The sequence below is a fragment of the Necator americanus genome, chromosome II (assembly GCF_031761385.1).
Source record: "Necator americanus strain Aroian chromosome II, whole genome shotgun sequence".
NCBI classification, from domain to species: domain Eukaryota; kingdom Metazoa; phylum Nematoda; class Chromadorea; order Rhabditida; family Ancylostomatidae; genus Necator; species Necator americanus.
Window position 1 is genome coordinate 8,409,848 of NC_087372.1, and position 18,757 is coordinate 8,428,604.

The following is an 18,757-nucleotide window of genomic DNA, read 5'->3' on the forward strand; positions in this document are numbered from 1 at the left end:
CTAATTTGAATTTTAAATGAACGAACAAATTTTAAAGGTGTTTTTAATTTATTTCCCGAGAAAAAAGGAAGCGAAAGGAACAGTGGAAAAAAGGGCCGAGCAAGGAACACAAGATTCTCTTCCCAAAGTAAAAAGTGAAGAAAAACACGGAATGTCTTATTTCTAAACGAAAAGCAGAAAAAAAGCGTCAGGGGAAAAAATGCTATGCGATATTCAAATGGCAGCCAAACTGAGCTATACATGACGAAAATAGGCCTATCTAAAGATGTCATCAAAAATAAAACGAAATTGCGCTTGCACTCGAAAAACCGGTATCGTCAGATGTGCAATTAAAATCGATATATTTCGAGATGAATGCAATGAATAATTTTGGTCTAAAAATCAACGAAAAAATTGTAATCGGACGTGCAGACGATTAATAAATGTGTTGAAATTTAGTGTGAATTGAAATCCGGTACTGATGTTGGGATATCCGTGTAATTGACGAACTGTTTTCAACGAAAAAATCCGTCAAATGCATTGGATCAGTCGGCGAATTGCAAAAATTGTGCCGGGCCGACACAAACGAGGGGAGGCGAAATTATGCGTTTCATAGAATAATTAATTAATTAAACAGTTTATTAATGAAAAATCATGAATAAAATAATCAATAATGCGAAAAATGAAAAGCGTCGTAATGGAAATCGCTAGGACTTCCCTTTCAATCATAATTCACGCAAGTAAAGCAATTAAAGGCATCACCCCACGAATCTGAGGTGGTACGGATTTCAGGTGGAGTATTCGTATACGGGATGGGAGACTATGGAGAGAGGGGTGATTCCGGCCATTTCTTCCTAATTGCCATATAAAACGGCCCGGAAGATGCGGCGCCGTACAAGGCTGGCGCGCTCCAGTCGAACTCCCTGTAGAAAATAGTGCGCCATAACGCCTGAAGCCGTATCTTTCGGGCCGTTTTTCACAGCAACTAGGGAGAAATAGACGGAATCACCCCGTAATCTACGATCCCGTATACGAATATTCCACCTGAAATCCGTATCACCTCAGATTCGTGGGGTGATGCTTTTAAGTGAGTTTCTCTGAATATGGATGATATCCACGTGTAGGAGTAATATTCCTATTTTCCAGTAATTTGCAAATTAAACGCTAAAAGAAATGATATTGCTCGAAAGATTGCATCAAAAGAATTCCATTCTCCAGGATTCCACGTCAATTTTGGTGATTCTCAGGAATTTTTGAGAATCTACAAAGAAAAAACTGTAGAAACTTATTTGAACATAAGGGCTGAGTTTCAAAACTTCCTCAGCCAAGCCCAATGCGTATTATAGGAACTTCTCTTCACATAGAAATTGCGGTTTCTACGGAAAAGCCATGAAAATTATTGTCAATTCAATGTTGTGCTGCGACTAAACCGCAAGTTGAGTGACGAGCAATTTTACATGTGAATATTATGTTGATATTCGTATAATTTCAATGAGAATACAACAAATAAACAAGTAAATGAATAAAAGAGCATAGAACAACCACAATGCTTTAGATTTGCACTTTTATTCACCACTTAAACCAATATCCAAGAATTTGTGGTTCGCAGAATATAGCTACTAATTTTAATTTTTAGTTTTAATTTTAATTTCTCAATTTTAATTTTTTTAAAATTAATTTTGGTTGACTCATAATGTTCTTCTTACTCTTACTGAATATTAATTTTATTCTAATATTATTTTGATTTTTCATTCTAATTTCTTTTTTAATTCTTTCTCATTCATGTTCTTCTTTGCAATAATTCAAAGAGAATTTGTGAGAAAAGAGAGAGAAAAAAAAATGACGCAATAATTTTTTTTATTTAGAGGAGAATTCATGACAAAAGAAGGACATGCGCAAAAGAGAGAAAATCAACTAAGCTGGTGTGCATTATTGTGGAAAACGCTCATAAAAAAAGACCTCATTAGAACCTCATTACACATATGGCGAAATGGGTCAACAACATGGCTTTTACGTGCTTGAAATGGTCGCATCGCTAGAACGAGATCATCTCCCAACTACGCGTATTTTTTCTTCTTCGCTTTTTTCTTCGTTTTAAGAAACGCGATACTCTCAAACTCTGCCATTTGCACGGATCTCTTGGACCGAGGAGCACTAAATCCACAAAAAAAAATCACCGTTTTCAGGCTCGTCGTAAAGACGAGATTGTCAAAACGTCAAGCCAGAAATAAAGTTCCACCAAAAACATGATTGGCACAACAAGAAAAAATAAACTCGCTTAAATTTTTTTTTGCTTTTTTTTTGGCCCACAGGAAGATATTTTTCCCTTGCTACACAATGAAGATATTCAAAAGTCAGCTTAGTTCTTTTTCTACTGCAATATCCCAGATTCTGTACTATTTGAAACAGCAACCACGCAACAAGTGGGAAACGATTTTTTAGTAACACTGTCGGGGACCAGATCTCGTCAGGTATTTTATCATTAGCGATTGAACCATTCATTGCGACATTCTTTCCGAATACAGAGTAGAAATGTATGGAGGAATTAGAAGGGTCTATCTAATAATAATTTAATCATAATTAGTAAAAATAAATGAATTATATAGAGCATTACATACATTTAGAACTAAATTATTTGGAAATTATTATATATATATTATATAAATTATATAATTAATTATATAGAGCGCTTCTGAGCGGTTCTCGTGCAGGTTTGTGAACTGTTATTCCAGGATATTCCTGAGTATAATAAAAACCTCTGTTCTGCTTGAAGTAACAAGGCGAAGCCAGGTTGCTTAGCGATAAGCTCTTCAAACTTTTTTTTAAACTAAGATAATGCATTAGTTCCGAACATAAATGCGACCAAATAAATAAGTTTCAGAGCGACAAATATTCCACAGCAGAGGAAAACTCGTCCTCGTTGCGGCAATGCAGAAAATTAATATCGCCATTTCGGCGAACGAAGGAGTAGATGATCAATGAACAGCGCATGAGGAAAGCCAGCATATATAAAAAGGCCATAAACCCGGCAGAAACACACCAAATCCTTGAGAAAAATGGTTTGGTTTGGTTTGTTTTCGTCTAGCGCTTTGTGTTCTTCGATGGGAATCAAATTAAAATAGCAAATTCTGCAAGTTTCGACAAATTTGAGCAGAAAGTTGAGCTAGAAAAAGCAATAAAAACTCTGGATGAAATAAATCTATCACAACACCAGAAAAAATGCAGAAAGAAGTGCTTAAAATATATTTCCGGGGTAAAATTGCAGAACGTCGGAAGTTATCCTGGAAACGAAAATTCTCATCTACCATTATGAGTTTTTTGGCGGTACAACTCATACATGGGGAAGTCTTAAGCATCACGAAATAATGGGAGTCGAAAGGATGCTGGCGATTAGAAATCATTCATTTATTTTTATTATTCACTATTTTATTTTACCCTTTTTTCCTATTATCTTATTATTATTTCACTCAATTTTTTTTTATTTATTATTTATTCATTTGTCATTCATTGTTTCAAACGACGAATGATAGCTATGTTTGTTGTAAAGAAGGAAAAAAGGATGAATGATAGTGTACGTCGGAGAAAGAGCTAAAAATCCCACATTATAAACGAGGCAGATGACGGTTTTGATCAAAAAATTGTACTAATTATTAATATAAATTAAGAAATTGTCCAGGGAATTATAAATACATATTAATTACATTACTATTACAAGGTTTTGGAGCGGACTATCCTGAACCGACTTATTAAGCATCGCGAAGAAACAACGCGCGAAGAGCGAGCTGGCTTTCGTGCTGCTCGATCTACGATTGATATTATTGATATATATATATATATATATATATAATGCTCATTATAAGCTTAACAAGCGAAATTTTGGAGAAAAAAGGAAGATAGTGTGAAAAACAGAACAGGCATTATCCATATCTTCCAGATTTTTAGGTATCGATGGTCTCCATCCTGCAGATCATACACTTTTGAAACAACGATTAAGTTATTTTCAGTTAGATCAGAATAAAATGCAGAAAAGTTCATGTGCACTCAACGGAGAAAGTGCGGAAGGATTGTTTCGGACGCGTTGCGGTCATTCCGGTAAACATTAATACCAGGAACTATACATATGTATATGTCATGTCGTATTGAAGTTAAATAACTTAGGATTCGTAAAAGAAAGTAAATTACTTCTTTTCAAGAAAATAAAAACATCTATTTAATTAACGCAAAAATTATGACCTTCTACCGTAATGAATGGGACAGATGTGAGTTTTTCGCTCATAAGATGAATGGGAAACGAATGAATCAGAACTGTGAATAGTTATGGATCATCGTTTATTCCGAATCATCACATCACGTAACATCGGCGATTCGACAATGACATCGATGTAAATTTACATGAAAAGGGCAAGTCATATGTATCTGGAGCGTTTAGTCAATACGGTTGTACCCTCTGTAGAGTACGATTCAAATGAACACGTTCTTTTTTAATATGATTTGATTTAATTTGATTTTTAAAATGATTTAAATTAATCTGATTTTTAACATGAACGTCAACAACAGGAAGAATCTCAAGAAGTTGAGATCAGAAATTGTTAATTTTTATCTTAGTTCTTCTCTGTTTTTCTCTCAGTACCTCCTATTTGTCTCGATATCTGACGAAAAAAAGGTCCTGCTCCCGATCATAGAACATTTAGTGGCTTAAACGATATTTCGGGGACCAGTTTTCGCACGACGTAAATATTTTTGTTTTATACACGGTTATGAGGCTTCAAAAATTAGTGGAAAACTTCAACTTATAGCACCCTGGGAAGAGGGATAAGATTAAGTATGTATATAAAATTTAAAGGAATAAAATAAATGCATAACATAGAATATGCAAAAAATAAAATATGCATTTAAAAATACTTCGAAAAAATACAAATGAAATAAATAATTTAAAAAATGTCAAAAAAAATCAAAGAAGATATAAGTAATGAAATGAACAATAAAAAATATCAGGAAAGATTCCAAAAAGATACAAAAAATAAAATTAATAATAAGTTGCGTTAGTTCAATGCGATCTATACGATCAGATCAGAATTAGTCCGGTTGGTTTTCGTTGCGGTGGCTGAGGTGTGGATTTATGAAAGGGTCAGCTGTACAGCTGAACGTTTCACATTGTAAAGCAATAAAATATCTTAAATTAATCGTTCGAGGAAACGAAACCTAAAATATTGCTGTTCAAAAAAGACAAAAAAGAAAACCCCAGCGCAAAAAGCATGCAGAACAACTGGAAAAGATTAATAAGCACTCAAAAACTATGTAAACATGTGCGAAATTTCTCAACGGCCCGAAAAATCCAGTAATATTGATGATTGTTCGGCTGATGTCAGCTGATGTTCATGGTTGCTTCAACCTATACCAGCTAGGCACATCACTATGTTCATGAAGCTCAAACTAGTGCAAATATTGGACGATGTGGTCAGACCACCACCACCAAAATCCTTTAATCCACGAGTAATGATTTGTGTAAATACAAGAAATGGTCATAAACCGTGAGAATTTACGTGTAATTCGGACAAAAATTCCAATTCTATGAGACTTTTCCGTAAATTTCGATGATGTGGAGAAATGGAAAGATAAGAAAAAAAGAAAGGTAGAGAAAGAGAAAATCACTTTTTCCGTATTTCAGAAAATCCATTGAATTCCTTGTTGGGTTTAGTTCGCTCTTTTATTTCTTGGGATTACTCTTTACGTTTTTCCTTCTATTTTTTTCGCAAAAACATGTACTGTAATAATAATAATACTGTAATATGTACATTTTATAATGAGCAAATCGGATGTAGTTGTCGAATCGTTTTGGATACTCTCAATTTGTTGTCTGGTTTGGTTATTAGAATTATTCCCAGGAGCAATTAAATGATTCTATGGTTTTCGCATTCCACGAGTAATTATTATGTGTCATTTGAATAATTGCACTGTTAAATTTTGCTTAACTTATTTTATTTTAAGTTTATTTTGAAGTGAAGTGAGAATCTGAAGTTCAAATATTATTTAAATTATATTAGAGGAGGAACTTAGTGGTTTTTCTAGTGTTAAATTGATTACAAGAGTAAATTCAGCGCTAGTAGCGCAGCACACACGTGCTTTTCTATTTACGTGTTCCTTTGTCGAAAGACCATTTCTTTTTTATTTTTACTGAGGAATTCCCAAAAAAAAAACCACAAAAAATGTATTTTACAAAAATCATTCGAAAACTTTCACTTACTGAGCGCTTCAGACAAAGGAGAGTTGCGAATGAAACGAGTAAAGGACTAAATTTGAAACTTTCGCAAAAAAATTGGATCCGGAAAAATTCATTCACTTATACGACGCTACAAAATGAATTTCTGCAAAAAAAAAGTGTACTTGGAGAGAGATGGGTGAATGAGAGATAAAGTGAAATGAGAGACGCAGACGACTAGTGCACCGAGTGCTTGGTTTTATTTTTATCCTGAAGTGGTTTTATTGTTTGCCGAGATTCCAAAGCATTTGAGGAAATGAACTAAATTAAGGACTTTTCCGTAAATAAATTTAGGAGAAAAAAAAAACGAGAAGAGGAAAGAAAAGAAGCCAATTTCAAGTCCGCGTACCATAATCTACGCTATTAGCGACCCAGAATAAGGAAAAAATCACAATTTTACAGGATTTTTCCCGAACAAGTACAAGTACGAAGTGTGAACGCGCGTTATTGATCGTGCACCGTAGAGGTGCATGTGAAAATAGCATCGGTGGTTGGAGCCTGAAATGACTGCCGGAAGTACACGCCAGCATACGTCCCGTAAATTTTGACGTCACCACTCGTCGACCGAATTTTTCACGTGAATTTCTCGTGCCAGAAAAAAAAGATTCACTTTAATCCTGATGAACCACAGGCACAGGGGATTTAATTAACGCGTTTAAAATTTCATATAAATTAAAATGTGATCTTTGATCCAAAGCGATGAAACCTACCCAAATCGTAAAACACCTCATTAAAATGCTGTTTTCAATGAGCCTACGCCATATTTTCAACATCACCGAGGAAAACATGGTTATCGATTGGTTTGGAGGGTAAAAGGTTAGAAAATTGTACGAAATGAATAACTTGACTCTCAATTCAAAGGAAACCGGAAGTGGACCGGAACTCGCTGGAAGTATTAGTCGCAATTGCAGAATATGCAGAGGAGAAATCTTCGTATTGCTAATAATTGCCAGTAAAAAATGCTAATAAAAAGATTTAAAATTTCTTCAAGGTGAATAGCTTACAAAGAATACGATGCTGTGGTGATGGATGCTTCGGAACTACCGCAGCACTAGAATAAAAAGTAAAGCGGAGAACATTTGGGGTTAGTTTGAATTGATAGAAAGATAAACTCTTTTATTCAAAAATCGAAGATCATGGATTCGGAACTACCGGAGGATGGCGGGGAACGGAATGAAGGGGAATTTTTCGAGATCATATATTAGATCCGAACGCCATTAATCCAAGAAATCAAAAAAAGGCGAAAAATCGCCATAAATCAATAAATAAATAATTAATTTTAATATTTTTGAGAACCAAACTTCAGTCGTTTTGGAGCATTTATGCCTAGCTTGGTTTTACTGGATTTCGTTTAAAAAAACAATGGAAAGAGAAAATCAACGCCGTACATGCTACGGATTTTTCTACACCAATGAAAATTTTCCTTGCAGTGCAATTCCGGTGCGAAAGAATGACATCATCGTTGTAATTAAATTCTCCGGAGAAGAAAAATTGTACATATTTGATTCAAGCATGCAACGTATGGAAAATGCAGTGAAAAAATCTATAAAAACTCCAATTATGTTGGTATCGTCTAGAAAGTCAAAAAAAAATTTAATTGGATGTGTTTTCGTGGATTTTTGGCGAACTGCGACGATCCCGCATGTTCGCCTCAGGGGTCAGGCCTGATCTATGAACGGGAAATCATCTAGGAAGAGGAAAAGGAACGATTCATTTTTTATTTTGATTACAACTCTTTTAATTTGTTTCAATAATAAAGTGTGGGTCAATTCTTATTTAATTCATATTAATAATACTTATCTTTTCCAAATTTCTAAAGTTCTTTTTTCTAAATTTAACTTTCAGCTTTTTTTTTCTAAATTTAATTTTTTTCCTTGCTTCTATGATTTTACTTTGTAGATGGTTGTTTTCAGCGAAGCACCTGTGAATCACGCCTGTGCTTCTATGTATGCCTGTATGTATCTACTAGGTAAAGAAATTTTTATCTTTAGAATTTTTCCCGCTAAATAACAAATAATAATAAGTGAGAGTTTTTGTTTTTTGTTGTTTTTTTGTTTTTGTTTGTTGTTTTTGTTGTTGTTTTGTTTTTTAGTTGTTTTTTTTACTTAGAAAGAATCGGAAAGATAAGATCATATTCCTTTGAGTATCTTTCTGGACGATTCACTTACCCGTTCATCAATCCTTGACAAGAGAGCATGTGGAAACGCTTGTCTACGAGCCGAACGCATGGAATAAACTGCTCAAAATGTATGTATCTCTATAGTAACAGAGACCACAAATGACGATCTAAGATGGAACAAGGTAGGTCTAGGAAAGAGGCGGGGAAAACGAGTCAAATGGAGAACTTTTCCGGAGAAGGAAAACTACACTTTTCCTCTGATGGGAGCAGCAACGACGTCCTTAACCCGTTGACGACTTCCTTCATCTCGTTTTCATTGCGTATCTAACCCCGTCGACGTCTAGGAGCTATATTTGAACAACGAAATAATAGTAAGAAATAGTAATGTGAACTCATTAAGCACCAAAAAATTTTTAAAATTTGGAAATCCAAGAAAAATAACCACTGAGAAGTTTGCGGCCCAACGCTGAGCAAAATCATTTCAATGGACCAGAAAAAAGTCTATCGTCAAAGAGTTAAGGATATTTGCGAACTGTGGGAATGATCGAATAATCGAATGATCGAATAATTCGGTTGTGTGTAGAACTGTTTCTCGAATCTACAACACCTTTTCACATCCGATTTCTCCAAAAACCATAAATTTGCGAGTTCAAATGAGAGAATTAGGTACAAACAATTAAATAAACTAAAACTAACTATTAACTAAACTAAAATGACATTTTTTTCTTGAAATAAGAGAAAACGAGGAAACAGAATGTGGGCACCGATTGCCCATTGCGGTACGAGCGCAGGATGAAGATGAGTACGAGAACGGGCTTCTTTTCTCTTCGAGGATTGTTTTCCCTTTTGAGTATCCTCGGGGAGAAAATTCTATCAGCTCGACCAGACAGCTCAACAAATTTGCTTAAAATGAGAATCGCATACGCAAGCTTAGGAGCGCTCAGGATGTTTGCTAATAGAAGCGTAGACGATGTTGCATAAACAAAATCCAAAATTTAAAAGATGGTCCTGTGGTCACTTGGAGCAGATATTACATTATAGAGCACATTTGTCACCAACTGATTGATTTCGAACCACCTTGATTTCAAAATCATTTTACAAATTTAATTACTGACGCGAGGCAAAGTACTTCTTCCAAAAAAAGCAAGCTATTTTCGGAAACATTGTTTTCAGATAACATTTCTGTGTACTTCCTCAGGCGATCATGATACAAAGTTGAAACGAGAACTGATCCCACACGTCAATTCTTGTCGCCGGGCAATAACCTCCGTATTCTTAATAACATCCTCATATATGGATTTGACTTTGTTGTCATCTGCCTGTTTTCCTACCCTGGGACCAGCTTTCGTTTAAAGGCATCACCCCACGAATCTGAGGTGGTGCAGATTTCAGGTGGAGTATTCGTATACGGGATGGGAGACTACGGAGAGGGAGGTGATTCCGTCCATTTCTTGCTAATTGCCGTAAAAAACGGCCCGGAAGATGAGGCGCCGCACAAGACTGGCGCGCTCCAATCGAACTCCCCGTGCAAAATAGTGCGCCAGAACGCCTGAAGCCGTACCTTCCAGGCCGTTTTTTACGGCAATTAGGAAGAAATGGACGGAATCACCCCCCTCTCCGTAGCCTCCCATCCTTTATACGAATACTCCACTTGAAATCTGCACCACCTCAGATTCGTGAGGTGATGCCTTTAAAAACTTTAAGTCCCAACATCGCCACAAAAACGACTGTGCCATGCGCGACTGACAATAACTTTTTCGATTTTTTCTTAAATCTTCTGACTTGGACAGACGTGTTTTCTTTTTTTTTCTTTCTGTTGCACAATTCGTATATGTGAATAAATAAATAAATAAATAAATAAATAAATAAATCTTGGCTTTTAAAATACGTATACGAAACAATAATTTTAAAAAATTTCTAAAAACGAGAAAAAGAAGTACTTGGAATATTGAAAACCAGATTTCGGTAAAAAAAAACACTAAACAATCGAATACTCTCGACAAATTTATCCATTGATTCGAGTGATAAAGCTTATTGATGATCGAACCCTTCACAAGAACGGTGTGTTTGGTGTTATTGAATTATTGATTTTTCATAGAACAAGATCACGGATGTTGCAAACATCAACTTCTTTTTTGTAATGCACTGAACTTTTGCATCAGCAACAACTTCGCTTTATCAAGGTGAATTCATGCTTTTAGTTGAATAATTATTTGAGGAAATTTCAGAAAAAAAGAACTTTCTTCAACGTTTGCTAGTAAGTTATGAGGTTGATTTTGACATAATAGATACATCAAGCAAATTGCTTCTACTTAATCCTTTCTCTGTAAAATATTTAGAGAATTGTAGATGTGGACAAACAGGGTTGCTATGAGACCTCCATGTTCACAAATTTCGGCTATATATTAAAAGTAGAATAGATTTTCTTCTTTGCCTTGCACAGAACCATTAGCAAACTTTGTTCAGTTAGAGTTTAGAAGATGTGGTCGCACTCTACCGTAGTCAAATTCGCCTTGGGATCCAATTTTAGTGGAACAAACCTGATAGATTCGGTTCGCGTCGAATGGGAGCCCGTCATGTGAGCGTAAGGTGCTGGATTGGTATCGGTTTGCTTCACGTTGAGTGACGGTAAGACCTGAATGTAGAAGGATTGACGATGACGCCCAACCAAATCTTGGATACTTTTCAAACAAAAATATTTCATTTTACATCCATTCTTTTATTTTTTATTCGCATTTTTTAATTTTTTTCTGATCAATTAGAGTAAAAACCCCGCGCTTTTTCTGACGCCTTCAGAATACACTTGATGTTGTTGTGTCGGCATAACGTGATACCCCACCGATGGCCCCGGTGCTCCCATCGATGGGACAATCAGGATCGAGACCACTGAGAACGCAACGAGACACAATGACCGGCTGTGGTCCCAAAATTGGGTTAGGAATAAATTCCTCTGGAGCAAATAAGACGACTGTAGATCATACGTAGGTGATTCCACCTCTTTTTTTGGTTCTAACGAAGGAAAACTCAAAGATGATGAGATGCAGACCGGAATGGGGTTCATCCTCGTGTAGGACACGCTCATAGTATGAGGGCCTCTGCCTACTGTAAAACAGGAAAGATTTTAGATTCCGAGATGCTGTAAACTGTGAATTCCGGCGGGTTGAACTTATTTTTTGGCTACTTATTTCCTTCACACGCATACCTTTTACAATTCTATAGTTTCCTAATCATATTTTGATGACCATTCGTTCGTTGCATTCACCATGAGTGTCTGTGACACTATTCCATCCTTCTGGGTAGGTCCCAATTCCCTGGGACCAAAAGTCATTCGCCGCCAACTTCAGGCGTTGTTGTTTGAGATCGAACTCCGTTGCAACCCATTTCTCTTACGTCACCCCATCAGAGTACCACTTTTTTGGGTTTAACCATTCCTTAAAGCGAAAACTGCTCAATTTTTTCACTGACCTCAAATCTACACTATTGAGCTGCTCTTTAAATGCATCACTCCACGAATCTGACGTGATATGGATGGTCAAAGACTATACGGGATCGTAGATTGCAGAAACGCGTGGGATCCCGCTCATTTCTTCCTAGTCGCCGTAAAAAACCTCCGGGAAGATGCGACTTCGAGCGTTCCGGGGAGCTATTTTCTACAAGGAGTTGACTGGAGCGCGCCAGCCTTGTGCACGCGCCGTATCTTCCAGGCCGTTTTTTACAGCAATTAGAAAAAAATGGACGGAATCACCTTTTTCTCCACATAGCCATAACCGTATAGGCATAACTCTGAACCTGAAACCCGTACCACCCCAGATTCATGAGCTGATGCCTTCAAGTCTCAGTCTCCCACCTTTTGGTCTCAGGGAATTGTAACCCTCCCAGAAAGATGAAATACCGACTGATCGACTTTTATAGTGAATACATTTACGGATGACTACATATAGTGGGAACTATGAAAATGTAAAATGTATTAAAATGAAAATGTAAGGGTGGGCTTGTGTAAAAAAAAGTAGCCAGCCTAATCTATCGTTGAAGGACGGGTTTAGCGTAGTGGTAGGTGGTTTCGCTGCGACTACACGGTCCACAGTTCGAAATTCGGCAAACGATTGTATAGACTAGACACATCAAACGATTCGGAATTCGCGAATCGCGTTGATCCCCACACAGATAGGCCAAAACCAACTACTTTTCTTATTTCTTCGCCCTCTGTATATGATTACTGCGATGTTCATGGAATCTCGTACGCGGTAACAGAGCACTATTCCTCAATTTTCATTGCACCGCAATAAAAATATTTGCAAGATTTAGTTATAAAATAAATACTTTACTCGGTAGCTGGATCCATTTTCCACGGCATGACTTCCCACTAGTTCCACCCTTCTTTCCTGGTAAAGGGATCACTGTGGTCCCACGTGGATGAGCGGTTTTACGCGTTCCTTCAAGTTCTTGTACTCTCTTACATGCACTTTTACATCTATCAGTATTCTAACAGTTACAATAGCAATCAACTGTGTCAATTATGATGCCTGCGGGACGCAGGCGACTACCAACCTATGAGACATGGCACATTATCGACTAGTGGCCGGAGCATAACCTCAACAAGTAAGCAATTTGTCCAGAATGTACTAGCTTGTTCTATAAGTTTCTTTTCACGATCGCCAGCACTCTGATTCACAGCAACCGTAGTCCTCGGACGAAAAAATCAATAATCTATTACATCGAAGATGGACCACGCTTATTGACTACTCTGTTGGCTACATTATTGATTGGAATACTTTTGTGGTTGATTAAAGTAAAAATAAATGTATCAGAAAATTAGGAATGACACTTATGAGGGTAGATTAATTTTCTATGGTGTGTTTACAACTGGTATGACAGTACGATTAGAAATCGCACCAACGCAAAGTTGAACTCTTTTTCTTTGAACAATTAAATAAACGCGGAGATGACGTAAGCCGGTGTTCAGATTTTTTTTCTATGAACTGAGTTCATACGACACTTCAAAACAACGGCGGCGCATGTCACGTACGTGAAGTTTAACTGGTTACGTTCGACTGCGCTACGCAGCAGGTAAACACGCCAATGTAACAGTTGTGTCAATAAAAAAAGTGAAATGTTTCGTGCTTAACGCACGTTCATTTGCTTAAGAGTAAATATTAAGGAACGGATATTTCAAGAGCATGGCCTAAGAGATGTGCGGGATTTCTCGGAACAATGGGGAACTCAGTTGGAAATAAATCCGCAGTAATATTTTTTGTCATTCTTGAAGAAGGATATCAAAAAGTTAGAAAAAGTACAACCAATTTTTACTAGGCTGGTTTAATATAGATGCTTTCTCGACCCGAGTTACCTCGAAACAATTCCTCCCTATGAAATTCGACTTAACTCTTTGAAATTAAAGAGCTTGAAGAACAGACGAGCAGTCAACGATTTAGTTTTCGTTTTTTTTATCTTATGAATGGAAGTTAAGCAAAAGGCAAGCATGTATTAGATTCAGGTAGGCAATGCTTAAACGGGATCGTATATGAAGGGCAGGAAAGTGATTCCGTCCATTTCTTCCTAATCGCCGTAAAAAAACGGCCCGGAAGATGCGGCTTTGAGCGTTCCGGGGCGCTATTTTCTACAAAGAGTTCGACTGGAGCGCGCCAGCCTTGTGCACGCGCCGTATCTTCCAGGCCGTTTTCCACCTGAAATCCGTATCACTCCAGATTCGTGGAGTGATGCCTTAAACTCCTTTTTCTGCAGAATTGTGCGTTGGATTAATTTGCTTCCAGCTAAAGTTATTTCTAGTCCGAACTCGAAGATATTCAGAAGCAGGCTATCCAAATTAAATGTCCTTACTATTCTACTTATAAGCGAAGCCTAAAATTTTATTGTTTCAGAGACATTGAGACTCCATCAAGCGACCACAATAAGCATTGGGTCGATATGTGTTTTAAGCTCATAATTTTAGTTTCTCTTTTCTGTTGGTTCAGTATGACACTGTCTAGCTGGAATTCTGCCTTGAGATGCTCTTTTTCAAATTCGCTCCTACAATTGGCCCTTATTCTCTCCTAGTGGTGGTTAGCCGGATAGAAAAGTTGTGAACTCTTGCCTTTGAGGTCTCCCAATCCGTTCGCCCAGGGTACCTAATTGACTCCTCCGTTCGCGGTTAAGATGGTCACGCAAACCCTGGTATCCGTTAATCTACCGTAGTGTTCTGGATTTGGAAAAAGGATCTCGCGTGAGGATTTTTCATCTTCTGTAGCAGGAGAATGACCTGCCAACCCACTACCCCTTATACTTTGAAGGGTCAGTCTTGTTGTGTAAAATTCAGGCGAAATTCTAGTGAGCTCTGTTCCATCTTTTTTTTTGTTTTATGACAAACCTGCCGGTGTTTTCAATAAATAAATATGTGCGGTTGTGGACATGGAAGGTCGGAAATAGCAATGCCAGGAGTTTTTCAAACTATCAATCGGTGCAATGATAGGAAAGGGACGGGACATATTTCGTCTCACCTCAAGCGCTTACAATTAATATTACTGTATACTGAGCCTTAGATTAGTAAAAGGACCATTTACGCCTAAAATTGAGGGTTAGTTTAAGTATGTCGCTCACGCTCACGTCCCATGAGAATCCTTGAAGTCGAAAAGTAGAAATTTTGCATTTTTGTGCATTTAACAGAGGCCTCCACTTTCCTGCATGTCTCTCCCTCTGTTGGGGACCTCTTTTGCGGTACTTACTATCTAATGTGGATCAAAACGACGTTATACAGTAACCCAGAATGTAAGCACATCCAGATTCAAAATATGACTTCTTCTCACCGTGATCTCGAATCGATGTGGCAAAATCCTGAGGAGCAGGACGGGTATTTGTTTCTCGTCGTACAGAACGAGTATAATCATGACTTGCTGGTTCTTCCTGTAAACAATCGATAAATTGATCGTTTGGAAAATCGCTGTGACCGCGTATCAACAAGGAGAAGAACTGACTTCGACGTAATGGCTTGTAGCATAGTCACGGATACGAGCGTGTGGATCAAGAATCGGTGAGTGATCGGACGGTCTGCAAAAGTAGAATGTCGATGTCACATGAAGGAAAACTGTTGGAAACATGCCGCAGTCTTGAACTTGTCCAGCCTTCTTTACTGCGGCATGGTTTTTCAGTGCACAAATAAGGGGAAAACATGTTGTTTAGCGGGAAAAAATAGGAGAGGAGGAAAGTGAAAGTAAAGTCTTGAGAAATGGGGTCCCATTGCAACAAATGTAATTATGAAGGGAATTTAGGAGGTGGAATCTAAATCTCCTGAGATTCGCTAAAACTTTACCTAGTTAACCGAGTAGTTCAGTGCAGAATTAATTATGAGTCAATTATATGAATTACAACAGAGTTCGTTGCTTGCATAGATAATCTCTTCGAATGGGCGGTGCTTTAACAAAGTATGCGGCGCTGTTATTCGTGCGCATAACTTCAGGGCAGTTTTATTTTGTTCCTACGAGTCCTTACAATAGTTTTGGCTAGGGGAAAAAAGAAAACAACAGAAAATAATCGTGTAAACTCACGGATGATATGGTGTGGTCCATTCGAGCTCAGTTGTTCGTGGACTTGTAGTGTGTTGTTCCTTACGAGATGTCTCTTTAGTAAAAGTACGGTAGTTGTAGTTGTCGGAGGGGCTATACTGCGACAACGGTTGCGAGCGTGGAGGACTGCGTGTGCGTAGCGTGTAAGTATCATTTTCATTACGAAACGGAGTATATGGTTGATTTTCATAATGTGGTGGAGCGTATGGTTGTGGGGGACTGACGTTTCTGTAGTGTGGCTGTGTTTGGGCAGTGCTGGTGAATGGTAGAGGGCTTCTGGTACGAGTTATATCGGACGATTCAAATCTGTTTTCTATATAGGACTCAGAAAATGGTTTGTTGATTGTTTGATAAGGATTTTTTGATGTCAAGTCATGGGCGGCGGGCGGTTGTGGTGTGGCAGTTGTCTGAAAAATTAACAAACTATATGTTTCTTTCAACAATGTTTTTTCCATTGTCCCATAATTAACGCTCCAATCAATAATGTTATACCGTAAAAGAAGATGGATAAAAGAAACGCTAATAATAAATGCTTTGTATTCGACGCATTCATCCTACTTATGCAATTAACGTAGGAACGAGGACCTCAGAGTATGATATTCCGTTCACGGGGACCAGTTCTCGCCAATGAGTTTTTGGATTTCTTTGGCTCATTTCGGTTCTAGCATTTACAAAACAGAGGTTATGAGATGCGTGATCACAGCGATCATCTCATAAACCACCCAAGATCGCTAAGAATACCTAGTTTCACCGCAAATTACTTCTACACATTATTGATTGGATCAAAATTTATGGGACAGTCAGGTGATCCCAGTTAAACAAAGCTCACTTGGATATTTATGCGCGGATTGGCACATCCACGTACGACGCGGACCGGATCAGCGTGCACGGAATAAGCGGGCGAAGCATGTATCTACATAAACATAATCACTAGCCATTTCTCAATGTCATCAACATCGATTTATTGATTACCGGCTCTCTGGACGTATCGCTTCCCAGCTGATTGAACTGCGAGCCGTACGTCCGATTTCCGTTAGGCAGTCGTTGATTCTCTCCTGCCACTCGTCCATCGGATAGATTCGAGACGTCACCTGTAGGTATCGATGTTCTCAATATCGATTTTTTAGAGCGTGCCGTGCTGATATCGATCCATTAAGGGGTTAGTGGATTTAATAATCTAGACAATGATCATTTGGATAATTTTCTTAACCTTGTAATGAATTAACCATACTGGTAAACGCAAATATTGATTAAGAAGGGGCCTTCATTACAAAAATGGGACCCACAAACCTCGTATCTGTTCGTGGTAGCCGGTCTTGCGCAGGCGAGCGGCAGCGTGCTGAATAATAAATATTACCTTATCAATGGTTACTTCTTACACTTCTCCGTTTCCTGATGCAATCGATCGATATCAAATCGAATCCTCGATTTTTCTTAGCATATGCGCAAACATGTTTCTATATGTACCTGTAGTGCCGCAGAGTCCACTGTTGGACGGACTTGCTTGGACGCCGCTGAAATAATCGATATTCCCGATCAATTCCTATTGATTCAATGGGGAAACTTTTACCAGATACGGTATTGTTGTCACGTCGTGGTGTCTGCGTTGTCTTCCACCCGCCAGATGGTAGTATCGCTGCCTGTAAAGTAAATAAAAAAATCAATATTTGTACAATACAAGTCAAAATAAACAAGTTCAATATTTTGTCTTATTTTATTTTATTTTGTTCAGTTCATTTTATTGTTTTTATCTCCTTCGATAGAAAATGCATCTCGTAAGCTTTTCTTTTAAGTGATTTTTTGAATCACTACTAATTGTTAGCAAAAGGATAGAAGAAAGAAGTTACGGATCTTGGCGTTAATCGATGGGTCGATTTTTAGCCAGACAAGCTGAAAAGGCGATAGCCTTATATATTGATCCTGACCATGCTTTTAGCAGACGTTCACACATCTTTATCCGCAAAACTTCGGATAAGAAGGTATACGGCATTGTAATCAACTAGCTAGTTAATCAATAAAATCGATCGTAAATTGTTGGTGCACAGTTCAGATTGACGCTGTCCACTGTGCTACAATTCGTGTTTCTTCTCAACGTGGTAAATGAACAAGTCCGGATAAGGTCAGCCAATCGATATTAAAAATGAAAAATAATCCTTAAAAAATTGAAACTCACGGGTAAGCATGGAGGGGGTGGAGGAGGTGGGGGCGGGGGTCCCATAGTTCGTAATCACCAGGAAATGGTGCCGGAACGTGCACGTATGATCGAGCACGACCAAGTCTGCAAAGAGATGTTAACTGATCAATCAATACCGATCGATATGCGAGTCACATTTGTTATCAGTAAATTCGTTGAGAGTCGGTGAAAGCAGAAAAGCTGTTTTCTCGGACGGCAATGATGTTTAACAAATGAGCTCTACGATGACGCTTAAGTAATCAATATCCACAAAATGAACACGGCTGGTGATGCAGTGTGCTGGGTAAAAAAGAAATTTAAAAAAACCGACGTATGGCTCGGATATTACTATGGATTACAGCCGTTGTTTGATGTTAGTTGTGGATTCACAGTTCTTAGAATGTTAAATTTGGGAGAAAAAAAAATCAGTAAAACTCACTAATCAATAAATGCTCGGGCGATCGAGAAATGATAGGAGAATATAAGAAAAGTTGATCACATTCCTCCTTAATCATCCCTAGATCCAGGGATGGTGGTGTAGGTAAGTATGTGCTACTGTAGCGTACTGTAAAAGTTTTCGCAACTTTCCCTTCACACCGAAAAAAATTTGAATGTGAATGTTATAATTTCGCTTTTGTCCGATCATAGATAATCGCTGGTTGTTCCTAAAT

General features: G+C 37.8%; 1 protein-coding gene across 2 annotated transcripts in view; it reads right to left on the reverse strand.

Moving 5' to 3' along the window:
• The window catches only part of RB195_017166 (uncharacterized protein), a gene marked incomplete at both ends in the record, with an annotated part of 41,035 nt that extends 22,904 nt beyond the window's left edge, over positions 1-18,131 (reverse strand). For both annotated transcript variants that reach the window (XM_064184044.1, XM_064184047.1), the window contains 10 exons: positions 10,898-10,992; positions 15,158-15,254; positions 15,326-15,398; positions 15,896-16,320; positions 16,743-16,826; positions 16,886-17,004; positions 17,204-17,252; positions 17,381-17,427; positions 17,484-17,553; positions 18,087-18,131. In XM_064184044.1, the coding sequence (XP_064039925.1) occupies positions 10,898-10,992; positions 15,158-15,254; positions 15,326-15,398; positions 15,896-16,320; positions 16,743-16,826; positions 16,886-17,004; positions 17,204-17,252; positions 17,381-17,427; positions 17,484-17,553; positions 18,087-18,131 (1,104 nt within the window). The remainder of the gene's footprint in view (positions 1-10,897; positions 10,993-15,157; positions 15,255-15,325; positions 15,399-15,895; positions 16,321-16,742; positions 16,827-16,885; positions 17,005-17,203; positions 17,253-17,380; positions 17,428-17,483; positions 17,554-18,086) is intronic.
• Between the last annotated feature and the right edge of the window lie 626 nt (positions 18,132-18,757).